The following is an 18,205-nucleotide window of genomic DNA, read 5'->3' as shown; positions in this document are numbered from 1 at the left end:
GGCGGTGCGCAGAGAGCAAGTGGGCGGTGCGCAGAGAGCAAGTAGGCGGTGCGCAGAGAGCAAGTAGGCGGTGCACAGAGAGCAAGTGGGCGGGACGCAGAGAGCAGGTGGGCGGGGAGATAATTCGATATGGGCGGGGAGATGATGCTATACGGGCGGAGCTATGAGACTACGTGGGCGGGGCGATGATACTATGTGGGCGGGGCGTGCAGAGCAGGTGGGCGGGGCGCGCGCGGGCGGGAAAACGCGGCTTCGCGGGCGCAGCGCGAGGCCCGGGATCCTGTGGAGGCGGAGTAGCCGTACTTCTCCACCAGAAACCCCTAGTGCAATGGAGCGGACGGCCGCGACCGTCTGCGAGGTGACTCCTTCCAGGCAGAGAAAGCAGAGGAGGGTTTCTGAGGAGAGGGGCTTCGTGAGGGGTCCGGGAAGTTTGGGGGCGCGGGGTGAAGGACGCGTAGGGATTGAGGTGGCGTTGCTAGAAGCAGGCCGGGTGCGTGGAAGAACTTGGGGAGGGAGAGCTCGGCGGGGAGTGTCCGACCCTTAACCTCTCACCCCGCAGTAGGTGACCCCCGCCCCCAGGTTACAGCTGAGAAAACTGCGGTTCACGTGTCACTAGACATTTAGGGTTGGAGCCGAGAGGCCCGCAGAGGAGGCGGGACTGACCAGAACGCCCGCCTTCCTGCTGGGAGAGGACACAGGAAGGGGAAGGAAATGGGTGACCCAGTGGGGCCAGACCTGGACTTGACCAGAGGGAAGGTGGTTTTCAGTCATTCAAGTCACCCGAGGGCGGCACTGGGGGGTCTTGGGGTGGGTTCGAGGCCCCTGTGACCCCCACCTCACCTCTGAGCCCCTGGCCCTGGCGCGCGCCCCTGGCCCTGGCGCGCGCCCCTGGCCCCGGCGCGCGCCCGTCACACTCTCAGGTTGTGGTTGGCGCTATGGACTTGATGCTGACTCACAGTGACGCCAGGGAGGGTTTTCTTGACCATCATTGGAGGGACACACTGCCAGGTCTTCCTCCCAGGGACACTCTGGGTGCATTTAAACCACCCACCTGGTGAAACGAACCTTTTGCTTTGCAGATGAGTTCTTTTCACCCAAGTTCTTTTCAAAGCCTTTGCTCAGTTGAGTTCTTAGCGACTGGCCAATAAGGAACACGGCACACATAGAATAGATCTTCAGACTTTCTGATCTTCCCACCTTCTTATCAGAGAAAGCTGGAGGACTATGTATTTCCAGATGACAGATTTTATATAGAATCTAGGGCTTCTGACTCAAAGGCCAGTGCTCTCTCATTGGTAAACTATGGGAAAAGCTGAACAGAGGGAACACAGGAAATCTGAGGGTATATAAAGGAACGTGTAGAAATACTGGTAGTAGAAAGCAGGGAAATTTTAAAGCTCTAGCACAAACCATGATCCTAATTCCCATCATGATCTTTTCATTCACTTGCTATACTGCTGAGATCTGGATGATGAAAAAGGATGACAGAAGAAGAATTGATGCCTTTGAGCTGTGGTGTTGGAGAACAGTACTGAATAGCCCATGCACTGCCAAAAACAAAAAACAAAAAAACCCATCCAACACAAACCAAACAGAAAAACCCAAAAACCCCAAAACCAAAAACCCCAAACAGATATGCCCTAAAGAGAGTGCAGCCAGCATGCTCCTTGGAGGCAAAGATTATAAAACTTCATCTCACATATTTTGGACGTATGGCCGTTGTTAGGTGCTGTCAAGTCGAGTGTGACCCATAGTGGCCCTATGAACAACAGATGTGAGCTCTGTCCTGTCATGTGCCATCCTCTCACTTCCTGACACACTAGAGCCTGTTGCAGCGTCAGTCCACCTGGACGAGGGTCTTCTGTCCTTCGCTGACCCTCAGCCTTTCTCCACATCATGTTTCTTTCCAAGAAATAGCCCCGCCCAGCGACATGCCCAACGCTTGTGAAGCATGTTGCTAGGAGAGGCTATTTATTCCTTGGAGAAGGACATCAATCTTGGCAAGATAGGAGGATGGTCAAGGAGAGGAAGACCCTCAGCCAGGTGGATTGACACAAGGACTGCTGCAATATGTTTGAATGACAGAGGTTGTGAGCTTGCCACAGGATAGGACAGGGGTTTTGACCTCTTGTTCATAGGGTTGCTATGAGTAATACTCAGCTTGATGGCACCTGCCAATACTACAATTCACTATATCTTTGGTGCTGTGTTAAGCATTTTGAATATATTTTCAACGGGAAGTATATATGGTTAAGTTTCTATTTTTACAGATGAAGAAACTGAGGTACAAGGAGGCTAAGTAATTTGCCTATCATCACAAGCTAGAATTTGGCATGGTGGGATTCAGACCTAGATAAATGCTTCTAGAGCCACCATTCTTAACTGATATTTTGTCTCTCAAATGTATTTAATATAATGAAAGGTAGAAATGTATATAACCTGATGTCAAACTTATTTATAATTTTTTACTTTATTATTTTTGGTGTGTGTATCATCAAATCAGATCTGACTGGTACAGGAAGAAATTGTTCTTCCTTCTCCAGCAGAGCATCTGGTGGATTTGAACTGCTCACCTCTGGGATTACAGTGCAGTTTCTGCCCACACTTATTTATAGTCTTCACTTTTATGGTCTTTATTTATAGTCTTGACTTTTATCTCTGGTAAGGGGAAGTAAGAGAAAGAAACAGGAAAAACAAACTCCCACTTAATTTTTTCCCTAATTATTATTTCCAGGTTAATTTATACTTTGAATAAAAGCAAATTTATTGTTTCCATTTCCTGTCTTATTGAACATTTTGTTGAATCCCACAGTCTCCTTTCTTATGTCACTTCCCTAGCTATTTCTTCTGTTTAAACAGCGTGCTCTACTGTGAATAAATGTAAATCTGACATTTTGCAAGCAAGAATTCTGTATTTTTGGGAAATAAGAGTTATTAATTTAACTGCAGCACAGCTTTATTATTATCTTGATTGCTAAAGAATTTTGTGTTTTCTTGAATTGTGCCTTTTTCAGATTTTGAAGTATTTAATCATCTACTTGAAATGTGAGACAGCAGGAGTATCAAAGGGAACATTGCTGGAAGGACAGCTAGTGATTTCCATAGAAGCATTCAACTCTAAGCACCAGGCAAATGTTCTTCATTGTGTAATAACGAGTAAGTGGAGGAAGAAAAATATTCATTTTCTTTGTTTTGTCATGATTTATGTTCTAGTTTATTTAAAATTTTAATTAGTCATAATCTTATATCATTCTGGAGGTGTTCCATAGTTTGAAAACTTAAGTGATTATGTAATAAGTATCTGGTGATAGATTTACAAATGAGTCACACAGGAAAGGTGAGTAGAATGATTGAGATTGTTAACAGCTTTAGTTTGCTTGGCTCCACAATCAACACTCTTGGCACCAGCAGCCAGGAAATTAAAAGACATATTGTGATGGGAAAGTCTGTTGTTTGAGAACTCTCCAAAGTACTGAAGAACAGTGATGTCACTCTGGAGACTAAGGTGCGCCTGATACAGACCATGGTCTTTGCTATCACTTGCTATGCGTTACAGAGCTGGACAATGACTAGGGATGATAGAAGGAGAATTGATGCCTTTGAGCTGTGGTGCTGGAGAAGAGTATTGAATGTACCATGGACTGCCAAGAAAACAAACAGATTCATCCGAGAGAGGCTTAAACCAGGCTGCTTCTTGGAGGCAAGGATTCTGAAGCTTCATCTGACATATTTTGGCCATGTTGCAAGAAGGGGCCAGTCATTGGAGAGGGATGTCATGCTTGGGAAGTTGTAGGGACAGTGCAGGAGAGGAAGGCCCTCTATGAGGTGGATTGATTCAGTGACTGGGGTAATAGGGGTAGGTGTGTTGGAGAAAGTGAGATTGGCACAGGAAAGAGCAGGGTTTGGGCTGTTGTACATAGGGTCGCTATGAGTCACAGGTGACTCGATGGCACATAACAACAACAACAACGTTAAAATGGTTCTAACACAATCTTGCTCTTGGTTTTAACCATTCCCTCTTTCACAGAGAAAGTATATTACATTGAGTTGTTTCTTCTACTCTTTCCTCGCTTACCCAGTTTTTGGTGATGGCAAAAGAATCAAGAAAAAACAGATGAAAGGAAATGAAAATGATGAATGGCATATATTTGGTTATCATAGTTTGAAGATATCCTCTCTCATTTAGTTCTTAACAATGTGTTCTTTCACCGTTTTTGCCTATACTTCTGAGGAGAAGCTGATGCATTGAGTGACCCTGAAAGACCTAATTTTCTCGAATTAGTGATAAATCTTTTGTTTGGGAGGTGTGTGTATGTGGTTTTATTGAAAGATACTTTGGAATGAAGTTATTCTATCTGTTTTAGAGAAGTCACCATGAGTTTCAGTTGTAACTAGATAGTATATCAAGCTCTATAAATCACTTAGATACCGGAACTTGATGTGTCTAATGTTGTTAGGAGCTGTCAAGTTGAATAGCACTGATGGCAACACTGTGAACAAGAGACCTGACCCTGCCCTACCCTGTTCCATCCCATCATCTCTGATTCCCTTGAGCCCATTGCTTCAAACACTGTACCATTCCATCTCATTGGGAGTATTTGTCTCTTTCCCTCACCTTCTGTCTTTTTAAGGGGTGAGCTGCATGTTACTGTTTATTTTATAGTTTGCATATGCATTTCATTTCAGCATATTCTTTTTGCTTTATTATTTTGTTTCTGGAAAAATATATGTTTAGGAAATGTATTTGTGCTTATGTACATATCTGGATACATTTAATTTTAAGCTTTATCAAAGTTCTACATAAACATAGTTTTAAAAGTAATGCATAAGTACTGCATAGTGTAGATATTTTTAAGTTTATTCTCTTTGGAGTTCATTGAGTTTGTATGTGTAGATTCTTGTGTTTTCAGATTCAGAAAGTTTTTGGTGATTATTTCTCTGTTCTTTTGACTTTATTTCTCATCACCTTCTGAAGCCGTAATAACATATAACTTAAGGATTTGATAGTCTTCAGTCTCTTAGCTCTGATCCATGTTCTTCCTTTTCGTTTTCCTCCTGAATGTAAGAGATAGGATAGTTTTAATTATTCTTTTTCTTAAGTTTCGAGCGCTGGTGGCCTAGTTGTATTGCCCAAACCAAAGTCGTGAAGTTCGAATCCACCAGCATTTCTGTGGGAGAAAGATCACAGTCTCCTACTATGCGATTTATAGTGTCTGAAAACCCATAGTGAACATCCATTGATCCTCCTTGGGTTTCTGAGGTGGTAAATTAGGAGAATGTCCGTTTTTCTCTCTCAAAGCTGCTGATGGATTTCAGCTGTCACAGAGACGTAGCCTTTGGGTTAACAAGATAGCTCGCTATGGCCTGTGCTATCAGAGCTTCCTGTTGAAGACTGTAATAATCAGTGTATCTAGTAATTTCTAACTCTATTTACAGGGAGCTCTGGTGGCCTACTGTGTAAGGAATTGAGCTCCCAACTTAAAGACAGGTGCTTCAAATTCACCATCTGCACTCTGGAAGAAAGATGGGTAGTTTCCTTGAATATGATTTACAGCCTCTGAAAACCTGTTGGAGGATCACCTGAGTTTGTTCTGACTTGACAGCACATAACAATAACTATTTGCAAAGTTTGCCTTTCTGAATATATATGGACATTGAATTCTTTGTTTCTTATTTTCAGCTATTGTTTTAACAGATTATTTCCTTGAATGTCAATGGGAAAAATAATAATAAAAACCTCTCTCAGTCTTTGAAAATGAACTCTGTGCTGTGGCCCTCTTTCAACACTTAGCAGGTTTCACTGATCCTAGGGATTGGTCCAAGATAAGAATGGAGGGTCTTCTCAGTATGCATTTTGCCCTATGCAAATATGTGGCTTTCAGTTACTCTGTACGCACAATACTCCTGAAAGTCATAATTTCTAAAAAAAACTCTTTCCTCAGCTGCTGCTTCTTCTCATCACCTGTTATATGCCTTAATTGCACTCTAGCCTCAAGTGGCTACAGACAATTACAGCCTTTGACTGCTGTCTGCTGCCCTTCAACCCTCTGTAAGGGTGGAGGTAGGCCAAAGTGTATTCAAGAGAAGTCTTTCAGTCCCTCAGACAATTCCCAGAGAGGTTAGAGTGAGGATACACAGTCATCTGCAAATAAAGTGAGGCTTTCTTCCTGTAGAGCTAGTGGCCTAGTTCCTTTGCTGGAGGTGTGGGTGGCTCCTGAAGCTTTAAGATGACCCATTGTGCCTGGAAGGAGACCAGAGCAGGTGAGTAAACAAAAGCTTTCCTACTGATTAGGACCTGTTAGATGTTGGTGACTTGGTTTCAATTCATAGTGATCCTGTGTGTAACATAACAAAATGCTGTCTCTTCCTGAGCTATCCTCACGGTCTCTGATGTGCTTGGGCCCATGTGCTTGGGCCCATGGTTGCAGCCACAGTGTTAATCCATCTCATTGAAGGTCTTTTTTTTTCCACTCACTGTGACTGTGGTGTTCGCTTAAAGTTGGCTTTTTTAGCCAACTCTTGTCTCCAACTACCTTAACTGCAGACACATGGTCTTGCAAATTATCAAAAGCTGTGGGACTAGGCCAAGAAAGAAAGCGCTTCCTACATGAAGCAGCAAGACTAGAGCCAGACCATGGTAAGAGCGAGAGCCTGGTGATGGTGGTGAGAGACTGGCAAGGTGTAACCAGAGGAGCTCTGAGATAAAGGCCACAGTTAAAGGCGTTGCTGTTCTTGCCAAATGATTAAAGGAGAAGCTGCCTTATCATTTCTCTGAGGCAAACCTTGCTAGATGATTTGGATTTGAGTGCTGAACTGAAACTAGGACTTTTACTAATTAAGAAATTATTTTGCTGTTAATCTGACTTGGAACTGCTGGGCTACCCTGGACTTGTATTGTGAGATATTCTTTGCCTCACCTACCTCCCCGACCTATTTCCCTTAAAAACCCCATGCTTGGTACGACAACTGTGAGTAAGGTCTGTGAGTCAGCAGTGAATATTGAACCCAATGATAGGCGGAAATAAGTGCAGGAGAATGAGGGGTGGCATGTCTGACAAAACAGCTATCTATTTGCTGCTATGGATACTACCTGTTGGGACAATTCTCCTTTATGAAGTGGTTAGAAGTCAAACTAGGCTATCCCCGCATTGAATCAGCGCCTCCTTTTGCACCGACCTTCTACTTTTCCAAGTAGAAGTGCTTGGAAAAGTGCTTTCCAAGTGCCTCTCCAGAGACTTGTCCATCCTAATAACATGTTCAGAGTAAATGAAATGAAATCTTGCTATCCTCACCCACAAGGAGCATTCTGATATACTTCATGCAAAATAGATTTATCTTTTGATTTTTCTCCCTCATTGCCGTCCTATTGAAATTGATTTAGCTTATCCTCCATTGACATTCTGAGGCTGTAAATTATATGGGAAGGGATTGTCTATCTTTTTTCTGCCCAGCAGTTATTGGATTCAAACTTCCAGAGAGATGGCATTGGGATTAACAGTGCAATTTCTACAGACTATGCTAAAAGAACAAATAGGGCTGTCCTAGAGTGGGTGAAACTGGGTTGCTCCTTGGAGGCAAGGATTTTGAAGTTCCATCTCACATAATTTGGGCATGTTTAAATGACTGACCAGTCCTTGGAGAGGGACATCATGCTTGGAAGGACAGTGCATGGTGGAGGGACAGTGCAAGCAAGGAAGAGTCTGGATGGGATGGATTGATTCGATCTTGCTTATCGAACTTCCATACACATATGAAGCTGTTGACAATACCATGGCTTGGATTAGGCACACTTTAGTATTTAAACTAACATCATTGCTCTTTGGTGCTTCAACTAGATCAAGTGTAGCAGATTTTCCTGATGCAATATGTAGTTAAATTTCTTGACTGCTCTTTCCACAGATATTGATTGAAGAGCCAAGTGAAATGAAGTCATTTGACAACTTCAGTCTTGTCCTCATTTGTGATGCTGTTGCCTGTTGGCATAGTTGTGAGGATTGTTGATTTCTTGATGTTGAGGTGTAATCCGTACCGAAGTCTATCTAGTTTTGATCTCCATTAGTAATTGCTTCAAGTTGTCTTTGTTTTCAACAAGCAGTGTTGTGTTACCTGCATATTGCAGATGTTAAACTATCTTTCCACAATCAGGATTCCTGATGCTGTGTTCTTCTTATAATCCAATTTTTCAAATTATCTACCTTATGTAGAAACAATAGGTATGATGAAAAGATAAAGGCTGATATATCACTTCCTTGATCTTTTTAAATTTTTATTATTATTATTATTCTTTGTGAGTGTACTATCAAATCAGATCTGACTGGTACAGAGGAGATTGCCCCTCCTTTTCCAGCAGAGCATCTGGTGGATTCGAAACGCAACTTCCTTCATCTTAAACAATGCAGTATCACCTAATTTTGTTTGAACAGCTGCTTCTGTACATACATGCAAGTTTCACATGAGCACAATTAAATATTGTAGTATTCCCATTCTTTGTAATGTTCTCCATAATTTATTTTGGTCCACGTAGCTGAATGTTTTTGCATAGTCAGTAAAACACAGGTAATCATCTTCCTGATAGTCTTTGCTTTCAGCCAAGATCCATTTGACATAAGCAAGAATATTCCTAATTCCCTATCCTGTTCTAGATCTGTTTTGGATTCAGATCCACTGAATTTCTGGCAGTGGTGGTGGTGGTTGTTTGATGCCTTCGAGTTCAGTACAACTCCCAGCAACCTTGTGAACAATAGATCTGAACCCTGTCCTCGCCTAGACGATCCTTACAATGTCTGGCTCACTTGAACCCATTGCTACCGTCACTGACAATCTACTGGTGGAGGTTCTTCCTCTTTTCCACCTTCCCAAGCATGATGGCCCTCTCCAAGCAATAGCCTCACCCAGCAACATGCCTAAGTGTGTGAGATGAACTTTTCTCATCTTTGCCTCCTAGGAGCACTTTGACAACACTTTCTCCAAGGCGTATCTGTTTGTTCTTTAGGCAGCCCATGGGATATTCAGTACTGTTCTCCAACACCACAACTCAAAGTCATTAATTCTTCTTCTGTCATCCTTATTTATTATGTGGCTCTCAGATGCATAACAAGTGACTGAAAAGACGTTAGCCTGAATCAGACATACCATACAATCCTCAAACTAGCATCATTGCTCCTCAATAATTTGAAGAGGTCCCTGACTGCATTAGATTATAGAGGGCATTTTTAATCAAGAAACTTGTGCCCTTTGGTTCATGGAAAAATTCCTTGACATTCTATTTTATATTATTGAAGCTTCTATTATTTAGATACTGGTTTTGAATTTTTTTAAAAATATTTCCTCTCCCATTAAAAAAAAATCTTTCTAGACAATTTCCTCAAGTTTTTTCCCCAGCCTTCAATGGAGCTTCTTATTTCTGTCATCATATTTTTACTTCCAAGAGCTCTTTTCCCCCCTCTTTCTTGATATTTCCTTTTTTTAGCATTCCACATTTGTCTCAGAGTTACAATATCTTCTCTTTCTATGCATATTAAAGATTTATTTTTAAAAGTTGTGGTTTTCTCTGTTTCCTCTGTATTGCTTTTTTCGGTCTGGGTCTATTTTTCCATGTCAAAAGCCCTCTTAAAATTTTTGCAGTACCTCTAATTTCAGTTTTTTAGAGTGGAAGACTGAAAAGCTGGTTGTGTGCCATGTCACCAACGAATGATTAGACTGGGCTTTTTCGCTGGAGGAAATCTCGCAATACCTCGGTACTTTAGGCATCTCAGCACTCATTATTTTGTGTTAACTCAACCTACCTGTTCTAGTATAAATTGTATTCTTTAGTCAAAGACCAACACTTATATATAATTTTCAGATAATAACCTGACCCTCAGAGTTTTGAAGGACTCTAGAATTCTGAGTGGGGGAAAATTTTAGAGATTTAACTACTTTTTAAATTCATTTTCTTCACCCACTCTTCCACCTTATTTTAGCTCCCACCTCTCTCCTATGTACAGAGATTTTCAGTTTGTTTTTTAACAAGCTGTGGCCAGTTTTATTGAAGAACAATATTACATGATTTTTTTTACCAGTCTATTCTGGTATGCTTCTAATGAGATTGGAATCATTGAATCAATGCTAGCCAGTACGCATATGCTATAGTATTTGCAACATGCTATGCCCAATTTAATATTATTGCCACTGTAGTGATGGGCACCTATTTTGGTCAACATGCCTTCAAACTCTTATTTCAGTTATCCTCAAGCCTGGCAATTGTTGGCAAGGATGATTAACTTGGCTTTTCCTGTCTGATCATCTTCAGATTCTGCTTATACCCCAGCATGTATTTCCCACTTTTTGTTGGAGCCTAGAATTGATCGATTCCAGAGATTTTTTTCATCTTTTTTCAGCTCTCGTCTTCTTGCCTTAGGTGTGGGATGGCCCTCAACCAACAGATGCAGACAAAATGGCCCATACGGAGATTTCTGGTACTGCCTTTCCTGAGCCTTTTGGGAATTTTACTGCATTTTGAGGGTTCCCCCCCTTCTCTTTTTCTGGTTTGTGACTTTATTTCTCTAGTCTGCTAAATCCTTTCCCCAGTAATTTTCACTTTCTATCATTTTATTGCAATTGTCTTTCTCATTTTTTGTTATTATGCACTTCTGCCTTGAAAATATCCCCTTGCTATTGTTGAATTTTCAAGAATGAGTTAAAGTAGATGCATGCATACAGTCAGCCACATTTACCCAGAAGTGTGGTTGTTTATGACTCTGTTTAGTATCTATGACAGTGAAGGACCAGAAATTTTTATTACTGAATTCCTCTATTAAAAAGAAAGGAGATGACTATATAGTTTTCACCACAAAAATTGTTGATGGCTTTAACAAATATAATAATTTAACTTCCTGTTTTTAAAAAATATACTCTCTAGGGTGTACATACTGTTTATGAGAAAAAAAGTTATACAGTAATCTACATTTGGGAAATCCTAGATAAATTTAGAGTTTGCTGTAGGTCTTTTCAGAACCTTTAATATGTTATTATGTCATTATGTACAATGTTCTTGTTGGGTGCTGTCAAGTAGAATATGATTCTTAGCAACCCTATGAACAAAAGATCTGAACCCTGTTCTAACCCTGAAATGTGCCATCTTCACACTTCCTGACACACAAGAACCCATTGCAGCTGTCACTGGGTCAGTCCACCTGGTTGAGGGGTTTCCTTTGCCAGCCCTTCACCCTTCCCAGCATTGTATCCTTTTCCAAGGAATAGCAGCTCCTAGCAACATGCCCAAAGTGTATGAGATGAAGTCTCATTCTTGCCTCCAAAGAGCACTCCAGCTGTACCTTCTCCAAGACATATTTATTAAGGATTTAAAAAAAAAATAGGTTAAGAAACGAAATCTAAAAGGTTGACAATTCTAATTCAGGTTTTCAGGAACAATACCTAGCAGTCTGTAGAGTACAGCCTAGGAGATGCCCGGATACAGTGTTACTCTTACACATGGGTCATTATGAGTTGGACTGGACTAGACAGCACACAGCAACACCCTTCAGATGCAAAGATGGGTAAAACAAATTTTTTTAAGCAACAGCAAATCTCAAAATGTCTGAACAACTGTGAAGTCAAATATGTTTGGGAAATGTTATATACAACAGCATATTTTCAATGCTATTGTACATAATGTGTTAGGTTTTCAAAGGGCTGTTATTTAGGAAGTAGGTGGCCCATCCTGCTTCCTAGTCTCTCTTAACCAGGGAGCTCCACCAAAACCTGTCCACCATTGGTAACCCTTTAGGCATTTGACACATCCATGGCACAGATTTCAGTACCAAAGCAACCCCATGGATGGCCAAGAGAACAAACAGATTTAATCCAAAGAAGGTGAAACCAGGTTTCTCCTTGAAGGAAAGGCTTTTGAAGCTACATCTCGCATACTTTGGGCATGTTACTAGAAGGGACCAATCATTGAAGAAGGACATCATGCTCACATGGGTGGAGGGACAGCACAGGAGAGGAAGGCCCTGTGTGAGACGGATTGACACGGTAACTAGAGTAATTGTTTAGGTGTGTCAGAGACAGACTGGCTCATGACAGGACAGAGTTCAGAGCTATTGTGCATAGAGTCATTATGAGTCACAGGCAACTCAATGGCACACATAACAACAAGAGGTAAGAAGTTGCACCACAGTCCCGAAGGCACTCTAGCTGCTCTGTGAGAAGGATGGGTGATCTCCTCCCTTGTGATTTACTACCTCTACAAATCTGCTGGAGTGTCAGCTATGGATTGATTGCAACTAAATGGCATATAAAAACAATAAATAATTTAAATAAAGGGACCTGTTAGCACAGAAGTTAAGCACTTACCTGATAACTGAAAAGTTGGTGGTTTTATTTACCAGGAGAACTTAAAATGCTTGCTGCAAGAGATCAGGGACTACAGCTTTCAAATATGGATTATATCTCAACATAAAGAAAACAAAGGTCTTTACCACTGGGCCAATAGGCAACACCCTTCTTGGATCCACAGTCACACTCTTGGTACCAGCAGTTAGAAGGTCAGGAGATGTATTGCTTTGGGCAAGTCTGCTGTCTGGGACTTCTCCAAAATACTGAAAAGAAGTGATGTCAGTCTGAAGACTAAAGGGCTCCTGATTCAGGTCGTGGTCTTTTCAGACACTTGCTATGTATTAGGACAATGAATAAAGATGACAGGAGGAGGATAGAATTGATGCTTTTGAGCTGTGGTGTTGGAGAAGAACGCTACCAGAAGAACAAACATATGTCTTGGGAAAAGTGCAGCCATTCTGCTCCTTAGAGGCAAGGATTTCTTTGTTTTTTCTTTCTTTCTTTTTTTTTTTCAAGAGGTAAGATTCCATTTGATTCTTCTAGGGGGGTGTGGGAAAGGAGTTGAAAGTAGGTCTTCATTTTGCAGTCATCATCTGTACGAATTCTTCATAGTTCACCTGTCCATCCCTGTTGATGTCTGCTTCTCTGATCATTTCATCTGTTAGTTTTTCTCCAAAGTTTGTCATGACGTGACGTAGTTCTGCCGCACTGATGTACATTGCCATCCTTGTCAAAGACTCGGAACGCTTCGCGGATTTCTTCTTCACTGTCTGTGTCTTTCATTTTTCTAGCCATCATAGTAAAAAATTCTGGAAAGTCAATGGTGCCATTGCCGTCGGTGTCCACTTCATTGATCATATCCTGTAATTCCGCTTCTGTTGGGTTCTGACCAGTGACCTCATGACGGTTCCAAGTTCCTTTGTTGTGATGGTGCCGTCACCATCTTTATCGAATAGGGACAAAGCTTCCTTGAATTCAGTGATCTGTTCTTTGGTCAGCTGATCAGCCATGGTGCCAACGACGGGGAGTCGGGGGAAGCGCAGAGGGAGCAAGGGCAGCTGCACCAGCACAGGGCTGTGATGGCTGGAGTGCCTCTGCTGCTTCTGGGGAGGCTGCTACTGCAAAGTGGGAGATGTTTAGCACCACTGCCGTCGAGGCAAGGATTTCTAACCTTCGTTTCTCATACTTTGGACATGTTAGGAGAGGCTGTTCTTTGGAAAGGGACATCATGCTTGGAAAGGTGTAAGGTTTGCCAAAGAGAAGCAAACCCCCAACAAGATGGATTGAATGTTGACTACAATGAGTTCAAGTGTATCAGAGATGATGAGGATGGCACAAAGTAGGGCAGGGAGGGTTCAGGTCTGTTGTTCATAAGGTTGTTATCAATCATATTCAACTTGACATCACTTAACAACAGCAACCACGGGAGAAAGGACTTGGTGGTGTGCTTCCATAAAGATCAGAGTCGAGGAGAACCTAGGCGTTTCCTATGGGGCAATTCTACTCTGATTTTATGGTTGCTAAGGAACAGAATTTACAGGACATGCGAAAGTATATTTAAATAGCCTCATGTAGTTAGTGCTACTCTATTGGACAGCACACATTTGTGGAAGCATGCAGTCTCAGAGAATTCAGTGATTCTCAGCCTTTCTCTGGGCATCAAACACCTGAGAAAGGGACATTTCTGTTGTTCTCAACTGTGGAATCACATCCGTCTGAGGGAGTCCATGCACAATTTACGAAAAAGCCCTCAGAATTCTGCTATTTTACACTCTGTTTGCTCTCTTTGCTCCAAGAATTAATGGTCTAAATAGTCTTATTCAGATCTAGAACTCTGGGTTTAAAGAATTCTTATCTGATTATTTAGTAAAATATTTTTCCAGTTAAGAGTAGAATTGGCTAAAAGACGAGCCAAAATTCTAGTTTAATCTTGTACTAGAATATAGGTCATTTGCATGACAAACTCTGATTACTGGATGTAACTTAGAGCCCTCCTGTAATCCTTTTCTATCAGGTATAGAAATATCTAAAGAGGCAGTGCTGGTATTGAATATAGGAGAAGAGGCTTGCTACTTGGTTATGTCCTTTAAGAAAATTTTTTTGGCCCCAAACAGTCATTGCATCCTCATAGTACTACTTCGGTAGTTTAGTTTTTACTAAATTCATTCTGTTGTTGTTGGGTGCTGGTGAATGGGTTCTAATTCACAGCGGCCCTGTGTACAAGAAAATGTCAGATCCTTACCTATTCTCACACTTGTTGCTCAAATTAAGCTCATGTTGTAATCACTTTATCAGCCCATCTCTTTGAGGTTCCTCCTCTTCAATAACCCTCCCTGAAGGAGGAGTAAAACTTGTATGGTACTTAACAATGACTATTATTCTATCAGTCTTGGTGTCCTTCTGCAAGGACTGGACCCTCCTTATATTAAGTCCAATGTATGTGAGATTGAGTCTTGCCTTCCTCCTTTTTATACTTTTTCCAGAACAAATTTGTTGTTGTTCTGGAAACAAATAAAACCAAAACCCATTGCTAGTGAGTTTGTTTGATGCATAGCAACCCTGTAGGGTAGAGTAGGAATGCTCCATGGCTGTAATCTGCATGGAAGCAGATTGCTGTCTTTATAATCCACAGAGTGGCTAGTGACATTGAACTGAAGACTATGCAGGTAAAAGGCATGTGCTTAACCAGTGACCCATCAGAACTCCTTAGACTTCTTCTTTTGATTTTCACTTTTTTTTTTAATATGTGTACCGTCAAATTGTATCTGACTGTTACAGGAGGCGATTGTTCCTCCTTCTTCAGCAGAGCATCTGGTGGATTTGAACCGTGCACCTCTGGGATTGACTGCAGTGCTGTTTCCTGCCACTAGGCCACCAGAGCTCGCCTTCTTATCTTCTTAATGTTCTGTATTTATATGCAATGTTTTCAGACTCTTACTTGATCCTTTAAATCTGTTTGATTGTTTTATTTGTTATATATCCTTATCTAGTGGGAATCTGGAAAGACGGGGCAATGGTGGGCTCAGTTCAATGCTGATTAATTTTAGATAATGAATAGGAATGGTTGTATGAAACACAATGCTGACAAACTTTGTAAGCAAACCAATATAAAATAAAAATTTAATTTTTTTAATTTACAAAAAATATATATATCCTTATTTCTATTTCTTACAGTTGCTTCTGCGAAAAGCAAGTATGGTGACTTGGTCTTCAAGGAGTTCCTAAAAGGTAAAGAATTATTTCTAGGAAATGGAATATCTTTTTAGGGGAAGATTTTTCTCTCTGTATTGGCTCTGGAGAAAGGTCTTTATCTTTTCATTCTCCTTTTTTCTTTGGAGATCTCCATGTGTCTCAGATCTGTCTTTTCCCACCTTCGCTCCTAATTTATTTCTTTAATCTCTTTTATATCTCAAAAGAGATTTGGGGGTGGAAAGGTTGGCACAGTTACACTCAACACTCATCCTGGCTTATTCACAGAATAAAGACAACTCATTCCTAAATGAGATTATAACCATAAGCATAAAAGTTAGGGTAAACAATATTTATTTTATGGGGAGAGAGCTCTGGTGGCTTAATAGAAAGAAATTTCCCTGACAACCCAAAGACAGGTGGTTCAAATCTGCCAGCTGCTCTTCAGGAGAAAGATGGCCAGTCTCCTCCCACACAATTAACAGTCTCTTCTTAAAACCGACTCCTTAGAGGCAAGGATAATGAAACATCATTTCACATATTTTGAGAATGTTGCTAGGAGCAGGTTTTCCTTGAAAGAAGGGATACTCTTGGAAAAGTGGAAGTAAAAGAGAGGAAGACCCTCAATCAGGTGAATTGATACAGTAAGTGCTACAAAAGGGCTTGAGTGTGTCAGAGATAGTGAGGGTGGCATAAGATAGGACAGAGTGTCAGATCTGTTGTTCATGGGGTCACTCTGAGTCATATTCAGCTCAACGACTCCTAACAACAATAAAACCCACTTGAGGGTCAGCTGTGAGTTGATTCTAAGTTGTGGCACATGATAATTTTGTGTTGTTAGCTACTGTTAGGTCAACATGACTCATAACAACCCTGTGAACAATGGATCTGAACCCTGCCCTGTCCTGTGCCATCCTCATCATCTCTGGTAGACTTGAGCCCGTTGTTACAGTCACTGTGTCAGTCCATCTTGTTGAGGATCTTCCTATTTTATGCTGACCCTCCTTTCCAGGCATGATGTCTTCTTCCAAGGCCTGGCCCCTCCTAACAACATGCTCGAAGTATGAAAAATGATATATTCCTTGCCTCTAAGGACCCTAGTTGAACTTTCTCCCAGACATATTTGTTCTTTTGACAATTCATGTATATTCAGTACTCTTTTCCAGACATAACAATTTTAAGGGGACACAATTAGATCAAAAACAACAAATAAAAAGATGTCAAGTTACATTGAAATTTGAAAGAAACATAATTTTTTAGTATAATTATGTCTCATGCAATATTTTACCCCATAGTTTACCTCACAACCCTACTGCAGGGTTACTTATAAGAGTTTTATTTCATGTATAAATGCAGGAGTGGACAAGATAACTCAGTCACTGTAGCTACTCTGGATACTCTTGTGTAATATTAGCCACAATTGTCTCAGATGTAGGTCCCATCTACCTCAGAGGAATGTATGTTGTTGTTGTTAAGAGGAATGTATAGAGAATGTAAATGTTTGTGTCTGGTCTTAATGCTGCTTTTCATATTATAGGCCAAAGTTGATATGGTTAAATGATCTTGATTATAGCTTGTGTAAAATGAGCAGTTGTCTTTCACAGTGTGGAAAGCACTTGCTTATATTGGTCCCACAGCTGTTGATGCTTTGCAAGATCAAGTGTCCACCATTAAGATACCTGGAGACCATACTGTTTATGGGGGCTAACACAGTTTTCAAAGATTCTGACACTACAGCATGTGATCTTAGTTTTGACAATTTCTTCTTTCCTTTGACTTGAGAATACAACCTGAAGAACTTGTTTTTGTTATGTGTTGTCAAGTTGCCTGCAACTCATAATGACCTTATGTACAACAGCCCTAAAACCTGCTCTGTCCTGTGCCACTCTTATTGTCTCTGACACACCTACCCCCATTACCCCAGTCACTGAATCAGTCCATCTCATTGAGGGTCGTCTTCTCTTGCGCTGTCCCTCCACCCTCTCAAGCATGACCTCCCTCTCCAAGGACTGGTCCCTCCTTGCAACATGTCCAAAGTATGTCAGATGAAGCTTCAGAATCCTTGCCTCCAAGGAGCAGCCTGGTGTCACCTTCTCCAGGACGAACCTGTTTGCTCTCCTAGCAGTCCATGGTATATTCAGTACTTTTCTATGAAGAATTAGCACTTACTTTAGGGAGAGAAAATAATCTGATAATTGTTGTGCGTTCATTTTTGTGATTCATCAATGCTATCCATTGCTGGTGTACCTGTTTTTATTCCTAATTAAAAGCTAATTTACACATTTTTTGAAAAGTTTTAACAAAAAAATGTTAATAAAAAATAATACTAAGAACTCAAAACTGCCATAGAGTCACTTCTAACCTTGTGACCCTCCATTTGGCTTGGGATGTTGTTGTTGCCGTCGAGTCGCTTGCGACTCGTAGTGACCCTATGCACAACAGCCCTAAACTCTGCTCTGTCTTGTGCCAATTGCACTGTCTCTGACACTCCCATCCTGATAACCCCACTCACCGAATCAGTCCACCTCATAGAGGGCCTTCCCCTCCTGCGCTGTCCCTCCATACTTCCCAGCATGATGTTCTTCTCCAAGGACCGGTCTCTTCTTACAACATGTCCAAAGTATGTTAGACAGAGCCTCAGAATCCTTGCCTCCAAGGAGCCATCTGGTTTAACCCTTTCCAGGGTGAATCTGTTTGT

The 18,205-nt window shown here is 41.3% G+C and overlaps 1 protein-coding gene and 1 pseudogene across 1 annotated transcript in view; one reads left to right on the top strand and one right to left on the bottom strand.

Annotated features, from left to right (window-relative positions):
* LOC102850755 (chromosome unknown open reading frame, human C11orf80) overlaps nt 1-18,205 on the top strand; it is a 96,439-nt gene that overhangs the window by 672 nt on the left and 77,562 nt on the right. Inside the window, exons 2-4 of the mRNA XM_006893412.1 lie at nt 315-490; nt 3,015-3,156; nt 15,493-15,546. Coding sequence (XP_006893474.1) covers nt 315-490; nt 3,015-3,156; nt 15,493-15,546 — 372 coding nt within the window. The remainder of the gene's footprint in view (nt 1-314; nt 491-3,014; nt 3,157-15,492; nt 15,547-18,205) is intronic.
* On the bottom strand, nt 12,894-13,328 carry LOC102855799 (annotated as a pseudogene).

The sequence above is a fragment of the Elephantulus edwardii genome, unplaced genomic scaffold (assembly GCF_000299155.1).
Source record: "Elephantulus edwardii isolate Elephantulus edwardi_28Jun2011 unplaced genomic scaffold, EleEdw1.0 scaffold00126, whole genome shotgun sequence".
Taxonomy (NCBI): Eukaryota; Metazoa; Chordata; class Mammalia; order Macroscelidea; family Macroscelididae; genus Elephantulus; species Elephantulus edwardii.
The sequence above is the reverse complement of the archived record's forward strand: the minus strand, read 5'-3'. Positions and strand labels throughout refer to the sequence as shown.